General features: G+C 34.4%; 1 protein-coding gene across 1 annotated transcript in view; it reads left to right on the forward strand.

The window, feature by feature from the left end:
- LOC120613179 (IQ domain-containing protein M-like) overlaps positions 1–20,413 on the forward strand; it is a 144,442-nt gene that overhangs the window by 100,279 nt on the left and 23,750 nt on the right. The window contains exon 4 of the mRNA XM_039875771.1: positions 16,938–17,031. Within this exon, the coding sequence (XP_039731705.1) occupies positions 16,938–17,031 (94 nt within the window). The remainder of the gene's footprint in view (positions 1–16,937; positions 17,032–20,413) is intronic.

The following is a 20,413-nucleotide window of genomic DNA, read 5'->3' on the forward strand; positions in this document are numbered from 1 at the left end:
AGAACGATGCCGTTGTCATTTATGTCATGTGGCGAGTACATGCCTTCGTGGGTCTTTCAAAGTTGTTTCCAAGTGACTGGTGTTTTCAGTAGGTCCTCACAGAGGCATCCTGTGAGTGAAGACAGAGAATGCCAGGAAGCAGTGGCCTCCAGGTAGTTCGCCACCGATTGCTTTTCTGGATCAGTAATGAACTATTTGACTATGGCTACTGCTTTTATGTTCCTGCCTGACCAAAGCCACAAAGACCTGATGCATTTTAGAAATTTTACCAGAAAAGAAATGACATCTGAGGGGGAGCTATTGTGCTATGGATCGGAGTGCTCAAGAAATCCCAGGAAATGAATATATTTTTGCTACTAAAAATGAAAAGACAGCAAGTGTGACATGGATATTTTAAAGGTTAGAATTTGGAATGAGCTTTGGCAGTTGCTTATTTTTTCTTTTCCTTTTTATTGTGAAAAATGATGACTTCCTACATCTATCCAGAAAATCCTTTCAAATGATAACCACATTCATTAGTTGGGGCAAGGTGGTTTCCTTGAATGTGAAGAGCAACAAGAATATGGGGAAGAAACGACTGTTTCTGTAGAAAAGAGATGAGGGAATGATTGCTCTACTGGACCAACAATAATGAATTGCCCCAAAATGGCCATAAAGGTATTGTTTGTGTTCCTAGACAGTTTCTCAGATAAAATTACATGAGTAGTTAGAATTTAGCAATTACACTATGTGTTTACAATTCTAGAATCCAATGATAGAATTACCAGGCCTTGGGTTCATACTGCCCTAAGCATTTCTTTGCCTGGCTTTTAAATAAAGCCTGATTTTAATTTATACACATGCTTTTGCCTTTTGAAATAAAAAAAAAATCACAATAGCTGGAACTTCAATTTGCTCAAACCTGATTGTATTTACTTATAGGCATAATTATACTTAAAAAAAGTTTTATTTCATCAGCAGTAAAATCAAATGAGTATATGACTTTTCTAATCATTTATTTCCTATACAAATTTTAATCATCCAGATCTACAGATTTGAGTCACTCTTTCCTTTGAAAAAAGAATGTTTTTCAAGTATTGATTTTCACTGTAACTAGAAGCTGCACTCCTTTTTTGGTTGGCCTCCAAGTTTTATTTTCTTGAAACTAGAGTGGAGTTCACATCTTCCTAGATTTGTTCCTGTGTTTGTAGCCCTGGTATAAACATCCTGTCTATGAAGAAATATTTTCACTGCTTAAAGGAGCAGCTTCTGTGGCTGGAGAGGATGGGGAACAAGAACACCTTGAATCCATACTGTGAACATGGTCCAGAATGATGGTCTGTACCTGAATGATAATGGGAGTCTAATAAACTTGTCACACTTGATAAACCCTCTACATCTGCTTGAGAAATAAGCTGAGATTTAGAAACCAAAATAAAAAATCAAGTTCTGTTTCCCTTGCTACATGATCCTGGCCAAATTATTTAACATATTGGATCCTCAGTTTCTTATTTTGGAGAATGGAGATGATAAAAATACCTGTGGACTCTATTGCTGGAAGACCAAATAAAATTTTGGTGTGAAAACATGATGTGAACTATAAACTACTAGGCACATTATTAATGACTCATTGAAAGACCCATGAGAATGTATATGCTAATATAGAAAAGCTAATGATTGTCTATCAGTGTAAAACAGTTACAAAGTATGTTTGCAAAAAGAATATTTTCTTGGAAATATGAATGGATCCACTGTGTTCCCTCCCTTATTTCTCTCCTCTTCAATCAACAGATCATATTCAAACATTACATTTGGTATGGAATCTAAAATAGTATGATACATGTACCTGGCGGTTACCTGAAAACTAATGTTCTAGTTTTACATGAATGTGTTCAAGCTATGTTGGTGCCCGAGTGTATCCTCTGGTTTTAAAGAGTTAATAAAACATTAACTTCTTAATAAATTGCTATGGGAACAACTGTGACAAACATTGTTGGCATCAAATATAATAAAATAGGGTTTTTAGCAGAAGTATCTTAATTAGAAGCTGGGCCAATTTCCATCCTCTATTTCACCTTGGTTTCTGCTTCTGCAAGGAGTCACAAAACTGGTCAGCTTTGCAGTCCAGAGCTTTGTGATTGGATGCAAATGTTCTGTCTGGTGGTTAAGACCATTGGCAAGTCTACGTGGGTAAACAACAAAAAGAATGCCAAATCCACTGGAGGACAAACAACATGGTTTGGTGAACATCCTTTGTCCTTTCACATAGACTTAGGCATGGGAAAAATATGACTCCTAATTCGAGGTGAGAAAGAATGTCAAGATGTTTGAGATATTTTACCTAAGACAAATAATGGTACGAAATGTGAGGAGAGCTAAGAGCTGGTGAGAAAACAAAGAAAGAAGTAATCATTTACAAATAGCTGTTTACTTCATTTGAAAATGATCCTAATCAGGAATTTGCATTTCTTTAAAGCCTTTCTGTTAGTGATAATATCCCTATCCCTATTTCTCAAAAGGCAATTATCACATAAAATGGCTTATAATAGAAGTGTTATTGCTTTCCTGGCGTTCAGCTTGTAAGATTTTTATTGTTGTACTTATCTCTTTTTTCTAAGCACCTGCAATTATATTTACATTCTGACAAAATATACTGGAGGTGGCACTTAAATCTCCCAAGTTTCGTCTGCAATCCTAAGCAATTTTACGGTCTTTTCAGCTCTACTTATTTTCTGTAACAATTTTAAATGCAATTAAGACACAGAAGTATCATTTGCAAAGTTTTCACAAAGAAAACATATTTTGGGTTTTGGTCCTAGATAATATTGTAATAACTTGCTTTATATTAGTGTGGCAGATCTAAGATTGAGAACCTTAGTAGAGAGGCCATAGGATTTTAGCTTTGAATGTGGGAAAGAAAAAAGAGGTGAGGTGCTGGCATTTGTCATCAGTAATGTTGAGTGGTTGGCAGGATTGGATGCTGATGGAAGTGTGGTGAACTGATTAACAGATGACAATTTGTGAGAACCAGGAAGAAAGAGGATCACAAACACCCCACGAATTCTTTTCCTGGTTCTAGATTAAAATATAGGACTATTTATTCTACTAAGAATAGGTAAGGCACTTATCTTTGATTTCTACTAAGAAAAGGTAATGAAATACATGAGATACCCAAAATGGCTTTCATGAGCAATCATACATATACTAAGCATCTTCACAGGGCCTGTGAAGGGTCTGGGATTTCCCCCTATGAACAAGCTATAAAGCTAGCCTACCACAGTTTTGTGGTTGCAAGCAGAAGACACAGAGTAGGACCTGTCAGAGACAAGGACTTCATTACTCACTGGGTAGCATGCAGGCTGAGCTTTATGTCCCTGTCAGTTCTCTTTGTTCCACGTCCCATGGGGGCCATGTGGAAAGGCTCAGGGGCATCCTATGTGTGTAGTGGGTTTGTGTTACGGCTGAGAGATTTGAGCTTGGGAAATAGATGGTTTTTAGAGTAAGTGTGCTCTTTGTCTTGGATGAGATGAGGCATGAGGTGGTGCCGTTACTTTACTTCTCAAGGTTGCTCACTGCAAAGACAACCCTGAAAAACAGACTGAGTAAAGAGCAAAGAGCGACCAGAGCCTGGCATTTGTGGAACCGATACCATTGTCAGGGGGGCTTCAGGACCCATTGTGCATTGCCTCTTCAGCAGTAAGGAACTCATGACAATCATCTTCCAAACCCTAAGTGCCTATGCATAAATAATAAGTGTAAATGCATAAACTCTATGCACATATATTTGTAGTTTCAGAGCATTGTTATTCCCTCTTTTTAGCAAATAAAGAATTTGAGGCTCAATGTGGTTAAATAAGAAACTAAAAACACAAATAAATGACACAGCAGGCACCGCAACACGACGTTTTAAATTCATAGTCTAATGTTATTACCATTAGACTTTTGCATCACTGCTAAAGAATTTTAAGTCCCTGTTGGCTCTGTTTTAGTTCGGGCTTTTCCGTTATTTAATTTAGTGCTTTGCACATTTCAGGAAATGGGCACTCCTTTTGCTCATCTAATGCTACATTTTGATTCTGTTGGTCTAATGTGTTCCTATATCTTTTCCTCACTTTAGCTTAAATACGTCTGGTTTTTCTAAAGGCCTGTAGCTGTCACAGAGTTCTATGAAATAGGGTCAAAACAATGAAATTGCCTGTTGTCATAGATTGCCGAGTTGTAGAGATAAAATGCACATCAGAAACAATTTAGTTTAACCACCCATTTCCATTTTACGAATAAGGAAGCAGAGGTCTAGAGAGCCTCAGTGAATTGCCATCAAAGGTCAAAGGTCTTATTAGCAGTAAAGAGAAGACCAGAACCCAAGTTTTCTTGTGTGTGTGTTTTTTTTTAAATCTAAAATTCAGTGATTTTTGTCACTGCACTACATTGCATTCTGAAAGAAAAGGACTTCAAGGATATTGGTAGCACCTTAGTACCGTCTCATGTATCCTAAAGTTCTGTTTAGTAACAATAGCACTTCTGTTTTTCATGTACAAGATAATCAATCTAGGTATTGAAATTACAATAGAATTATAATTCCTTTAAATCATGAGTTACAAATTTAAATGCTAATCTAAGATCAGCAGATAACTTTGCAATCGCTAGTGTCATCAATGAGAAGAATGACGTCTGTGTAAAACTAGAGAAAGTACACCACGCAGACACACATTGATTCAACATTTCTTGAACATTGTATTCCTCCCAAATCTGTGTGTCTGCCTCTGGATTTGGCCCTCCAGCCGCCATTTTGCAATCTCTGACTCATATAACATAGTTTAAAAAGATTCGATATACCCTTAATGTGATTTTGTCACATAGGCTTTTAGAGCTAAATAGGATATTAGCTGTCAATTGCTCTAACTCATCATTATGCTGAAAGAGAAACAGGAGATTCAGTGATTTACGCATCAGTAAAGCTAGTTTGTCCATCAGTGGTGACTGGAACCAAATTTACAAACTCCTAGTCCTGTTTTCTTCTATTTCATCTTGAAACTTTTTTAAAGAATATTCAATTTTGTAATAAAAAGCAATGGGAAAGTCAAATCTGACATGCAACAACAGAATAAAAATAACATTTTATTCTGCATAAAGTAGTAGTCACTAATTTTGCAGATAACCTCTCAGATATCAATAATTGTTTATTGAGCATATTACCACATGCCCATGCCAGTTGACATGAGGCATATAAAAATGTACCAGACACTTTTATTAATTTCTCGTCTCTCCACTCGAAAAAGTCAAAACTAATATTGGAGAATAACTAAATGCTAGCATCTTTGGTATTGACTTTTAAGTATAATAAAAGTTCAGAAAAAAAGAGAGATTATTGGAGACTTGACAGCCTCGACTCTCCACATTCCAATTATTTTTAGTAGCATATTTAAGCAAACCCTCTGTCATATCTAAAAAGAATATTATTATATTTGCTAGAGGGTACCCATACTAGAATTCTGTGTTTGTGCATGTGTGTGTTTGAGAGAGAGTTACTGAGATGGAGTCTGTGCTATTCATTTTTCATGTTAAATAATTTTTGCCCATTGATATCTTAAATATTTCCTAGGCCTCTTTTTTGATTTAAGGAAAGTACTGAAATAAATATAAAAAGTATGCCAACTAAAGATATGCTGATGTGGAGAGAAATATCTATCCTCTGACTGAGATGTCATGAGAAATTTCAGTTAAAAAACAAACCAACTAACAACCTATGGGCCTCTGTGCCTTTTGATTTCTGTTTCATTTTCTCCAGGATTTAAGTTCTGTTCTCATACTCCACAATATTGTAGTCAGCCTGTAATAGTTTTATCCTGCTAGGCAGTTCCTGTCCTACGCCTGTTTTGCAACTTGGTTGGCATCACTAGCTGATTTGTTGCTTCTGCCTTTTTCCTTTCCCTCCATCTCACATGCTCGGTTTTATTGCTGTCTGCAGAACTATCCCTTCTTAGGCACTTTGAAATTAATCTTAATCTGAGAGTCGGAAAAACTTTTCTGTAAAGGGTCATATAGTAAATAATTTTCACTTTGGGGGCTATATAGACTCTGTCACATCTCTGCTTTTATAAGGCGAAAGCAGCCAGACAATGAGTGAACATGTGGGCATGGCTGTGCTCCAATAAAACTTTATTTACAGAAACAGGTACTAGATGGGCTGACTTTGGCCCTGGCCATGATGGCTTGCCAACACTGATCTAATCCATTGGTATCATCACAGGGAATGCTTACTCCAAGGGTCGAGAAAGATGATATCTGATTATCTAAGAAGAAGCCTATTTATATTTTTTCTATATCTTCTAATTGTATGTCTATTTTTGTTTATTTTATAATGTACTATACATTATAGTATACTATACAAGATATGTTAATAAAGTAGAATATAATTTATAAACAACTATATATTTATTAGAACACCTGCCCCCAATTTTTTATAGTGATAGTAGTGTGCAAAAAAATTGGAAAATTGGAGACTCTAACTTTTTACATTTGAAAATATGCCTCTCTGTGCTTACACATGAGGAAAGCATTCTTATTATAGAAAGTAGTGAGTGGAGTTGAGATACAGAGAAAAGGTTCTAGAGAATGTTAAGATCTCATGAATTCTCTCATTTCTTAACATTTTAATTAGAACTGTCTCAGCTACTCCACAGTTGACCATTAGTCCAATTTTCTCTTTAACACTTATTTTGCCTTTGGCATTCACAAAAATATTCCTAACGATTACTTTCTAAATATTAAAATAACTTCCTATTCTGCATAAGGTAGTATTCACTAATTCTATTGTTGGCCCAGAGCAACATTTTGTAGCTTTTGTTAACCCACAGCATCTAAGAGAAAGGATAAACAGAGCAACATGTTTATAACCAATTAAAATATAAATGAAACACAATTGACTGAAGGCCCTATCCTCTCTTTAGAGATCATAGAGACCTTGGCCTACTGTCTAAACCAACACTTGCTACCTTTTTTTGGAAGTCATGATAGTAATGAAGTTTTGCATGTATTTCATGATCCATTTCTTCTACCTCCACGCCCCTCCTCACCCCATGCACTTCTAAACATACCACTGGGAAGTGTTAATGTTAACTGTAACATGAATTACAGTTAATTTGAGAATTTTTTGTTAATTTCATGAGATTGATAAAGTTTTGGTACTTTGGGACTATGGCAAATCCATATCAAAATGTCCCACACAAGTAGCTAATATAAGTAACCAAATTAAGTTAAAACCTTTTTAATAGTGTAACATTATTGCTTTCTAGTGCTTACTTTTATCTTAACAATAAAGAAGTTGTGTGTTTAAAGTTTTTTTTTTTTTGGTTGTGCTAAGCATGTAATTGTGTGCAAGAGAAAGTTGAGAATGTAAAATGTAATAAATAGAGACAGTTTTCATTTTTAATGTGTCCTTATCAAGTTAGAGTTTATAAGTTGGGAACACAAAACAGACCATGTAGCATTCTGTCTTGATCAGCTTTTCTTGTGTCTATTGTCCATTTTGTGGAGGTTGGTCCTGCCTTTGCACACCCACTTTCTGGATTACCTTGGATGCCTGTTGAAATATTTAAAACCAGAGTAGGCCCTTTGAAGTTTTAGTAGTGGGGGCAACATATCAGCATAATTAGTTATTATTTGTTTCTCTATTAAATGCTAGATGAAATAGTTACTCTCTTATTGTCTAGTAATCTTCCAGACTGTTACATTGTAAACATAAATTCCCTCTTCCTACCAGAAAAAAATTATTTTAAAGTGTCAGTAGAAAATAATTTCAGATATTAAAAACTAGAGCATACCTAAACATGTCACTACTTGAATTTCCATCTGCATTTGCTTAGTTGCTTTTTTTTTTTTTTTTTTTGCTTTCTCTTCATGCTTACCAGTGACTCTCAGTTTTTATTTGTAATGAAACAAACCAGACGTTTAAAATTGAGGAGGCATCTTGTGCAGTTGGAAAGACAAAGAGAGGAAGATTATAAATCTTTACTTAATGCTTAATTTGTGCCAGGTGCTTATTCTAGATACTGCTCTTGTGTGAAAAGCTTCCTTTATTTTTGCATCTTAACATGTTTATCATTATTTATTTATTTAACTTTTGGTCGGCTACTGGAGAGATTATGTCAATAAAAAAATACATGTAGTGTTTTGGTGGTCAAATGCCATAATACTATGGGTTTGCGTGAAGCAAGGGGGTCGTCAGTAAGAATTTATAGTCAGAAATAGAAAGTTATCTTTGTTAATGCTTTACAAAAATTGATGATAAAATGCCTGTCACTATTTGTAGATGTAGATCAATATATTGTTCAATATCTGATCAATCTTAATGCATGCATATTATATTTATAGCAAATCTAAGTCATTCTATCTTTAAATAGATTGACTTTAACACATTAAACTGAACCATTTGTCAAGATATATACATAGAAATTCACTCAATATTTATACTGGATTAGATCAGGTGATTGGATTGAGGCTTTTGGGTTTGTTATGTTAGAGCATATGGGAAATTGTAGGCTAGAAAAGATGTATGCTGTTTTCAATTTCATTCTAATTATGGAATCTTATCTACATCAATAAAAGTTTATATTTAACTTTATAAGAACTGTATGTGGTGAGCAAAATAATAGTACACACCCATGCATCTATAAAACATAAATTAGATTTCGATAAAAAATAAATTGATTCTTGAAAGAGTTCTGAATGTTAATGGGACAGAAATTCCCATCTGATTCCAACTATATTCTTACAGTATCTTTTTCAGTGATATAGACTTTTTTTTTTTTTTTGGCGCCCACATATAGCAAATAACTGTGAAACATTTCAAACCTCAAAGTGACACTAAAACTGTGAAGTATGAAATGGAAGTGCCAGAGCGTGTGAGACACATTGCATAGCACTGTTCAGTAATTCAGTCTGTGCACGCAAGAAAAATGACAGCACCATTGCAAGATGTAACATGATTAATGCTACAAAAAAATTAATAAATAAAAACAGTCTTTCTTTGCAATCACTTCTAATGCCTTAAAGTTACCACCTTCTATGTTTAGCAACCCTGCCCTTATAATTGCACCCTTCTCACTCCACGAATATCTGCGATGAGAAATAAAATTATAAATGAAAATCCTCCTCGACATATCAAGATTACTAAATGGTTCTGATAAAGGGCTGTGGTTATTTCAGGCTTCTCCACGAATGCTGGTATCCTCCTCCCCATAACATGTGAATATACTTAGTTTTAGATTGATTTGCATTTGTATCTGTCACCCACCTCTGAGGATTGCTCCATTCCTAGGTTTCTTCAGACAGTACCACAGCTAAGGTCAAATGAGTTCTCTGAGTTCTCAAAATCTGATTCAGAGACTATGTTTGAGGTTTGAGTGTCCTAATGTGTTTACTTGCATCTGAAACTCAGTTTAGATATTTGTATATCTCACTTTTGGGAAGCATGTTCAGAGGGATTTGGAGTTATTACCAAATTTCCTTGATTCTCTAGAAAAGACAATGGAAAGGAAAGATGAGTTCCAGTGATGTCTTTAGTGACTACAGGAGCCCTGCTACATAAAGCGAGTGCTTATGAATTTATGTTGTATCTCAGTGAAAAGCAAAAAAAAAAAACGATGAAAATATTGATGATAACAGCAACAGTTCCCTATTTCCTTATAAACTCAGTGCTTTCTGTGGTTAGTTTATAACTTATTTAAGATATTATAATCTAATTTATAAAGCTTAGAAGTTTCATTCCCCAATTTTAAGAATGAGGAAACTACAGCTCAGAGAGGCTAAGTGGTTTACCCAAGGCCAGAAGTGGAGCAGCAAGCTCGGGCTGTTGACCCAGTTGCCCTCGCTGCTCACCGTTAAGTACGTCACACTCTCTGGTATGACACTTTTCCAGGAGGAATAAGTGTTTTCAGTAAGTTATTTCTGAAACCCCTTGTCCTGAGAGATAGTCAACAGAATGGTTAGTATTAGAGGATTTTGTAAGTTCTCAGCTATGAGCTAGAGGAGAATAGTGCAGAAAATGGTCTTCCTTCCACAGTATTAGGGGATCACGGAGAACAGATGTGGAGGGTGGTGACGGGACAGAGCTAGGCTTACAGAGCGGCGACAAAAGCAATGCATTTGAGACATCAGGAGTCGCCCAGAGAAGAGGGTGAGAACTCAAAAATGCTTAAGTTTAGAAAGCAACTATGAGGGGCCAGATAAACAAGACTCAAGCATCTGGAATCAGTTCTTTATTCACCTCCATGTGGGTCATCTATGAAAGAAAAGGAGTGTGCTAGTTCTTATGTTAAATTTTATATATTTAAGAATGTATGTATATATGTATTTATGTACATATTTATCTGTCCATCCACCCATACATAGTTATTCTGATAAGAAGCATGAGGTTTCTGGGTCAGAGATAGACTTTTAATTATTCAGAGAGCATCTTACCTCAGTTTTCCTTATGATTCGATTCCCTTTGGGGCAACACAGTGAGGGCAGATGTTACCTACACATACAGGAAGTTAGTACTACAGAAGAGGAACTCTGAAATTGTTAATTTTGGAGTTTATTTAGGACTTTTGATACACCTTCCTGTTTTCCCCTCCAGAGTGGGCAGGAAAAGGGAGAGAGAGAGGAGAGGAGAGGCTAAGGGGAAGGGAGGGCTAGAGAGATGGGGAAAACAAGAATGAGAATGAGGGGAGGGAGAACAAGTGCTTTATAAATGTGAGCAAATACATTCTGGGAAGAGGAGGTAAAACGAAGGTCCTTATGTCTATTATTCTTCAGAATGTAAATAAATGGCTCCAGGGAAGGTGCCTCTAAATCTCTCCTGAGGTCTATAATTTTAATGGCTTGTTTGCTATTCAAATATCCTTAACCCATGTGCCAGAATTCCTTGCTTAGAAATCCCTGACAAAGCAGAAACATGAAAATATTCATGGAGAATCATCTCCAGACACCTGTTTTAATTTTGTTTAAGGGAAAGATTAAGACTGGTTGACTAGGGATGTACACCAGTGTTTTTCTGTCAGATGGATCAGGACTAGCAAACCCGAGGAAAGGCTTAGATTTGTGAAAATCATTGAAATGTAGCCACAGTTTTTGAGTTTTGGTTTGGTTTGTTATGTAGCATTTTTGCGGCAATTGTGATATTAGTGAAAATGGGAATAAATGGATAAATTTGAGATTTATTTTGGTGATAAGTAATGAGTTTCTGGTTTGAACCATATGGTGATGTCAGTTACCGACATGAGAAAGACATGAAAGAATAGCTTTTGGAAAAGAAAATCAAGAGTCTCTTTAAATACATTATATTTGACATACTTATTAACATGCAAGTTCACATGTAAGACGATTGTATACATGAGTCTGAAATTTTAAGGACAGGTGTAGGTTGGAGAATAAAATTCACATCATTGGTATATGGACATAATTTATCCAAGAAACTGGATGAAATGTCCTGAGGAGCAAGGGAAGTTAATTTAAAAAAGCTTATGATATAGGCCCAAGGCACGTCATCCTTTAGAAGTCTAAAAGAAGAGGGAGAGTTGGCGAAGGAGATGGAAAATGAGCATCCTGGTTTTCATAGAAGAAAAACCAAGAGAAAATTGTCACATAATCCTTTTACAAGAGAATCACCGTAGTTATTGAGCATTGCTGAAGGCGCAATACAAAGCAGACAGAGATTTGTCCAGTAGGTGTGATGCCATGGGAGTCATTGTATCCTTGATCAGAGTGATGACTGTGGGTGCTGGAATGACGAGTAAATGCGGTGAGGAAGTGCAAACAGTCTTGTAGACAACCAGTGTCAACATTTTGCTACAAAATGAAGAGAAATTGAACAGTAGCAAGAGAAGGTTTTGTTTTGTTGTTAAGTGTTAGCTATGAAGATCACTGCATTAAGAGGTAATCAAAGGTAAAACCTTTCATTTGACCTTGGTTCAGTCTTTTATCCACCTCTCTTACTATTTCAAATCTTTGCCATTCTCCTGGAAACCCTTAGCAAACTTCTATTTCATTCTCTCAGTGAAAGACCTCACATCCTACTTCATGGAGAAAATAAAGGTGTTCGTGGTGAACTCACTGGAAACTTATAAACAGCCACTTGAAAATTTATCTACTTTTTGCTTTTAGAAGATAATACCTCTTTTCTCTCGGTCATGGCTAAAATTTTATTCTATCCCTTACCCTTCTCTGCCAGGAACCTCTCTTATTTATTATGTGTTATTTGCTTCCCTTCCCCTTGTCCGCCGCCCCCCTCCCCATTTTCATTCACTTTTCTGATAATATATAAGAATCCTAAAGGCTTTCCCATCTTAAAATGTATTGAGACAAAAACATCTTTTTTCCAATTTATGTTCTGATAGTGATCATTTCATCTCTTTCCTTCCTTTCAAACTATTCCTCTTGAAAGAGTCTACACTGATTATCTCTACTTTATTCCTTCAGACTAGTGAAATCTTGCTCCCACTTCCATTTTTCCACTAAATTGTCCCACAATGCCTCCTGATTACAACAGCTAAAAATTGTGTTTCATTCCTTCTCTTAAATTTATTAGATAATGAAAATAAATTTTCATAGCAATGCAACTGGAATTACTGAATTTGTATGATTATTTCATTATTTGGTTAATTTTATTTCCTAGAATATAGTCTTCATAACTCCCAGGTTATTTCTCACAACCCTGGTGCCTAGCAGACTACCTGTCATATTATAGGCATTCAGTAAATATTTGTTGAATGAATGATTGAATAAGTGGATGACAGATGAAAACACAATTCTTGTCCTCAAGAGCCCATGAAAGAGTTCACAATCTAGTGAGGAATTGGCATTCTATATAACAACCATGTGCTGGAAATTCCAACAGTAGAAAATCATCTGACATCTAGCCAGCCCACACACTAGAATGTGAAATGTCAGTAAATTGCAATCTGTCATTCTTGACTAATGAATCTGTCTATAAATTGGAAACATTAAGTTTTAAATTTCGTTGTAATTCATACGAAATTGAATACAATTTAAATAGTGTGTCTTAAAAAAGAGAAAAAGATGAAAAGAGTATTTTATAATCACTTAACCTACAAATTCTAAAATATCATTTTCTGTATGTAAAGGATCTGGATTTAACCTCCATGAAGAACTTACATGTTTTCTCTGTGTAGAAGAGACCTTAAAGCTTTTCTAGCCCATCTATTTTCATGATATAAATTCCTGTCTATAATGCTCTCTAGAAAGTTCCTATCTAATCTCTCCTGGGAGATACCTGTAATAGGGAACATACTCCTTTGTATGGTATCCAATTGCTGAATTATTAAAATTCTAAATTCTACTTAACATAATACCTTCCAGGTCTTAAATGGAATAAGTCAGACAGAGAAAGACAAATACCATATGGTTTAACTTAAATGTGGAATCTAAAAACCCAAAGCAAACAAACAAATAAAACACAAGAAAAATACACTCATAAAACAGAGATCAAAATGATGGTGGCCAGAGGAGAGGGATTTGTGGAAATAGGTGAAAAAGGTAAAGGGGAATATAGTCAATAATATTGTGATAAGTTAGCACTGTGGCAGATGATTATTAGGTTTAGTATGGTGGTCACATTGTAAGGCATATAAATGCTGAATCACTATATTGTACACCTGAAACTAATATAATATTGCATTCCAACTATATTTTAAACAACTCCTCTAAATTCTAGAAAACTTCTTCCTAATAACTTACATTGGTTCAGTTTAACAATTATATTTAAGATAGACTGCTTTTGGCCATCTGATTTAGAACTACTATAGGTTTTTTTGGGGTGGGGCGGAGAAGGGGAGAAAGAAGAGTTCTTTATGAAGGGTGAGGAAGAATTGGGGTCAGTTGAAGGAGGAATATATATCTATCTGAGAAAAAAAATTGAAAGAAATTAATCCATGTCACTAGCATACATAAAGTAGTGATATTAAAAATGTTTTGTAACTGAATAAGAGATGTTAAATATTTTATTTATTAATTCATGTATGTGACAAATATTTGATGAATGTGTTAGGTATTATGAGTGTTGCAAATTGTTTCAATTTTGAGACCAAATATTGTCCCCTGAGTTGAGTCTTGACTTGTGAATGACTAGCAAAATAGTGGAAAATATTTCAAGCATTCCTTCATTCAACATATTTTTATAGAGACCTGAAAATCCAAAATGGAAAACACAGAATAAATCTAAAGAAAGACTCAGAGCAGAGCCCAGCTTCTCTTTCTGGAAGTTTCTGCATATTTCTAGTGGCCTTGAGTTTTCATTTTTCACTGGACCTTACACATTCAAGATAGGAAATCAGGTCTGAAACTCTCCAAATCTGAGTCCCCTCAAAAGCTAATGACATCAATGAAAGACTAAACCAGAAAAATATAAAGAATTGCTTTGTAAAGACGTGGCAAAGAAACCTGAGTATGTCAGCCTTGGCTCTGAGAGAAGAAAAAAAAAAGAAATTTCTTTTTATAATTAATAACCACAAGGATCCATATTACTGGTGTGTCAGAAATCTCTAAGTGGGAAATTAGTTTAATGTTATTATGAGTTGAAAGTTTTCTCAACTGCCTGGAGGAAAAACAAATTATTTCTTGAGGAATAGATCTTAATCCCAGCTTGCAAATAATTCTTATTCTTATGGAATATGACTTTACAATTTTAAAGAAGTCAAAAAGAAATTAGCTATTGTGAGTGAAAGATTTAAGCAATTCAGCTTCCCCAAAATGAAATTAGATTTACAAAGACCATAGACATTAGAGTTTTCTGATATAGATGTATGCTTAATATATTTAAAAAGTAAAAGTAAAAAATATATATTTATGAATAAACTAGATACTATAAAAATGTTCAGGAAAATTTAATAAAGAACCAAAGGAACTTCCAGAAATAAATATATAATAATTTAAATAAGAAATTTAATAAATTTTAAATACAGACTTAATGGAGCTGATGATAGAATTAGTAAACTAGAAACAGTGTCTTAAGAAATTTATAAAACACAAAGAGATGGAACATATGAAAGATTAAGAGCTCTGGAGAGAATATTGAGAATTTTTAACATAAATCTAGCTAGAATCTACTGATTTGGAAACACTAGAGAATGGGAAGAAAGGTAATTTTAGAAGTGATAATAACCACCACTTCTTGAAGACCTGATTCTAGCTCTGGGACAAGGACAGGACAAAGCAAGCCTAGAACTCTTATTGTGGCAGAAAGAAAGGAGTGTTCAAAAATAATGGAGATATGTCAAAATGGTACAGGGGCTGACTGGCCAGTTTTGGCATTATGAGCATCAAAAAGAATAATGATGGAGGCGGAGTATAACACTCTCTAGAAGTTAGCATAGTTATTTTTACTAAGTAAATATTCCTTAAACAAACAAACAAATACGCATATTGAGTGTCATCGGGATTAAGAATGCAAGCTTCAGGGATGGCCTGCCTTTATTTGAAGACTGACTCTGCCTGTTGCTTGCTATATAATCTTGAGAAAGTTAACTTCTATTTTTCTGCTTCGGTGTCCTCATCTGTAAAATAGAGATAAAAATAGTACCTTATTTATGTGGTGGTTGTGAGAATAAAATATAATCCATATACAGCAATTAGCATACTAGGCATATGGTAAATGTTTTCAAAAGATTTTTTTTAAGACTCAAACTTATAAATTCTTTTTCTACTTCACCTTAATTTGATATTTCTCAGCCTATCATGTGTCTTTACATAAAGTACATCTTTTGAGCTCTATAGCCACCTTCCAAAATAAGCAAGGCAGAAATTATTCTCTTTCCCCGATTAGGTACACGAGTCCCCATGAACTCTGGGGGTGGGGAGGGTGGTCGGTGCAGGAGGGCAGAGTGATGAAGTGTGAACCTACAGCCAGAGGCATCCAGGTTCACGCCTGGGTTCTGTACCTTTAGACTTATAGGATCTTGGGTAATCTGTTTTCCTTATATATGAAAGGAAATACTCACAGTACTTTGCTAAAAAACAAAACAAAACAAAAATAGTTATGAAGCTTAACTGTAAGATGATACATAGGAAATGCTAGCACACCTGGTAAGAGTCAACAATTATTAATGTTGTGTTTTCTATTTCTACAAAATTTTAATGTTCTATATGTTTTAAATCTAAATTACATAATGCAGTCAACTGTGCTTTTCTATCTGTAGCATTGAGACACCATTGGTTTGTAAATAATTCTCAAACAGAGGGTTTCATTTCATATGTTCTATGTATCTATAATATATCTTTAATATACCTGAGCTAGTAGCTAGCAGGTGCTTGATAAACAACAATATTTTGTTGTAATGTTTCAAACTATATGTTAGTCTCATTACCTGTACAAAAATAGAAAGTAATAGGTATTTTAAAAAAATATTTATGTCTCTTCAGACTCTAAGAACTAGACTTTTTTTTTTTCCTTTTTTAAAGCAGAACCTTTGCCTTTTCTGGCATTCAGTCTTTCTATCGAATGGACGAATTTTCTGGAGTACTCTGTGTTCCTATTTACATTAACTAATGATCGCTAAATTATTTTAAAATAGCAGACTCTCCTATAAAAACTAAGCTTTATGATGATAGGGATGATAATAGTGCTGATGTGTGTGAATGAGGCTGTTTGTACTCATTGGTATGTGCTGTGTTTTTGCAGACATTTCTCTGGGAGCTATCTTCTCCTTGATATATGCAGTTCATTTACTCTATACTTTTGGTCCTAAATTTTAGTAATTGCAAAATATCTGAGGAGCATGGGGTAAAGAAAAACCACTCAAATGTGTTTTCAGAGTACCTTTGTGTTAGTAGTTTTTTTGAAAAAAATATTCTAATTCTTGTTATTAAAAAGTCTGTGATTTGCAATTTAATTTGGAAAATGCACTTATAACTTGAAAACTAAGAGTATACAATTAAAGCTTTGTTTTTTAAAATTTCAGAACAAGTTAAACTGGGTAAAATAGTGACTAATATTGAATCAGTGAGTAAAAAAATGGAGAAAGAAAAGCAACAGTACCATAAGAAGAAGTCCAGGTAATGTACAATAAGCTAACCTATAGAAAAAAAAAATATATTTTCTATGTGGACAACATTTTCTGACCAATTGCTGTGGTTTCTCAAGGCTATTAACACCCCATGCATAAGGCTAATTTATCCTTCAGCTTGAGTCCCTCAAAGCATATCAATTATCGAAATTTCAGTTCTCAGTTCAATTAACTTTTGAACTGGAAGATGTCTGAGTAGTTAAGCAAACCATCTGGGTTTTACAGTGCATAAGCTCAAATCCAATTTCTAGCTTTCTCAAGAAAAATGCCATATTTTATGATAATATTACATAAGTTTGGGATTTTAATAACTTATCTGTAGCAATAATGGAGCAGACTTAAGTTATAATTTTTCTTTTTTAATTTAATAATTTAAAGAATCTTTTTTTCTAACTAAAGATGAGGCTGATCCTACAGAACGGAGTTGGAAGGCAGGAATTTTGAGCATCGCTTCTGCTTTCCAAAGGTGTGGGGAGATGGGTCAGTTAATTTGTTAAATTATTCCACTAAATAGCATCATCCTCTTCAAGATAATTTTACAATTGTGTTTGTAACTGTTGGCCCTAAAGCTATAGATAGATCCTCTAAAGACCCATCAGCATTTTTTGTAGGAATATTTATACTTGTAGAATGTAAATACTGCTCTGTTAACATGTATTTTTTCAGTGCCTTGTTTTACATTAATTCATTATTATAACATGGTCAGAAATTTGGGGTAATTGCACAATTATAAATAAGAGAAATTTGAGAAAATGTTGCCATGGCTATACAGAATGTCATTGACTTTCCAACATTAATGCTACAAATCGTGCTTAACATTAGAAGATTCATGCTCAGAAGTAACCACTTTCTTGGCTTAAGTGTCATACGATAATTGAATTTGGAAGAGTGGAATATATGTAGAGTTTTAATACCAAGAGTTTGGTTTTATCCATAGTAGGGGAAGATATGAAATGCAAAGGAAAAGAAATGATTGTATTGGTAATTTACCAGTTTATAAAAATTTCCTTTCTGCCTTTACTTAATTTAACCCAAGACCCAGATTGGTTTAGTGGAGTGGTAGCTGTTAAAAGAGCAATTAATATAGCAACTTAACCAAAATAGTTTAGAATTTCAAATAAGCTTTTAATAGCTAGAAAAGTTAATTTGAAAACCCGCCATTTTCGGTCTATCTAGATGGACCTGGTAATCCAAGGAAGAAGAATAATAATGACCTAGGGACAAGTGGAAACTTATTAGTAAATCTGATCAAATATAATATCTTTCAGTATGTCTGTCTTAATAGAGTTAAATATTTGCCAAACAATTATTTTTTCTGCGACTGGTAGAAGATAGAGGTCTCTCTACAATCTAACGTCTCCTCTCCTTTCTTTTTTTTTAAATGAAAACCTGTCTTGCTTAATGAGGACGATCAACACCCTTTGAAATTAAAAAGAGCAAATACATGTACTTTCAGTGACAGCCAGGGGTACATAAAGCCTGAACTTCTATCCACCTGAGCTGCCTTGTCTTTATAGCTACTTTACAGCAATAACTTGTTTCCTACCATAGCCTTTAGCTCCATTTCATTAATATTAGAAATGTGACAGGAATGCAGAAGAAAAGACAAATAAGTGTTCTGGGACATGGTGACTCAGGGTTTTAGAAAACCCGTGCTTAATTAGACAGATAAATGTCATTAGACTGAATTTTTTATTGAAATCTAGTTCACTGCATAATCGAGATAAGGAAACTTAGCAATGAGAATATAAGTAACAGAAAGGAAAATAGAGTCAATCGAGAATCAGGTGGGATAGCTAACAATGCAGGGAGGGCTCTAGGGCTAATTAGCATGAACTGGCCAACTCTTTGTGAAGCTCTCAGAAGGTTCTGTTCAAGACAATTAGACCCCTGTGAAAGAAGTTGTGTATAAGCTACTTAAAATTCCCCTGAAGAGGCCTTGGAAGATACTAATTCTTAACATGACCCAATATTCTTAGACCATAAAAATATTGGCCAAACAAAAGGAATTTCCTTGGACAGCATATGAAGAAATGTGATAGAATCTTATAAATGTCTGATTTCTCTCCCTGCCCCCTGCCCCATATCGCTCTATGATTGAACTGCAGAGGAAAAACAAAATTGAATATTTCTGCATTGTCAAAGTTAACTTTAAGGAAGTGAAGTTCTTCAATGTACCTTTGATTTTTAACTTCAAAGATTATCATATATTAACTCTTCATGACAATAATGATAATTTTGAGTGTATTCTAAATGTTAATTTTCCATCAAGGAAATTCATTTATTATTTAGTCATTTATTAGAGTGGATTTTTAATATTTGGTGATAATATTTGGTAATATTTGCATATATTTGGTGCATTTGGAGGTATGAAAGCTGTGTTTCTGTAAATGCATTCTGTGGTTCAGGCAGGAGAGCCCAGACTTCTTCCCCTAGTTTTGTGACCCATGGGAGTTTCCTATGTGTTACACAACAATTTGTATTTAGGTTATTCTGATCAATTTAATAACAGAATGAGATATTATAAAATAATGATAGAATCCCTCATGACATTTCACATCTGTGTTAAAATGACTCTGCCATTTCACCTTAATGTTTGTAAAATATTTTGCTTAAGTGGATGAATGGTGGTCCACTTTCATTAATAAGGAATCATTTAAAATGCTATTAAGAGTTCAAGTTGGAGATTTATATAATATTTAACCATGGATCAGATAGAGGAAAGTAAAATAAAGTATAACTTATCAGTGTATCTTGGCACAATTCTTGGTGACATATAAGTAAATTCTAGAATTTCAAATGGAGTTGTGCAAATCTGCCTGAATCCTTAAGCCTCTCATACTTCCCCTTGGCAGTATGATTTTATCATATTGAGATACCTCAATTATTTGGCTACCTGCAAGAGCATGACCATGTGAATGACAGCTAGACTAATGGATCTTATAAATCAGTCATTTATTTACTATTTATAGAGTGCTTTCTGTGTGCCTAATGTAAAACTTTGAACAGGACAGTCACACTTTCTTTCCTAATAGACCCTACTTTTTGATGGGCAAAGTATCTTAAAATTCTAAATATTTCTCTAACATTAGAATTAGCAATTTCATTTCTAGGCATTTGCATTAATAATAAAAGAGAAAATAATTGGACATGCACATAAATATGAATTCTCAAAGATTTTTATCATTGTGTAAATAACAAAAAAAAGGTAGCAATTCAAATATTCAGCAACAGAAGATTGGCAAATAAACCATCAGCATGTTAAATCCATGCAATGGAATGCTATGTTATGGTCCAAAATAACAATGCACATTTTTGTACATTTATAAAGAAAGATATTCAGCTATAAAATGCAAAGATAAGCCAAAAAG

This window comes from Pteropus medius, unplaced genomic scaffold (genome assembly GCF_902729225.1).
Source record: "Pteropus medius unplaced genomic scaffold, Ma_sr-lr_union100, whole genome shotgun sequence".
Taxonomy (NCBI): domain Eukaryota; kingdom Metazoa; phylum Chordata; class Mammalia; order Chiroptera; family Pteropodidae; genus Pteropus; species Pteropus medius.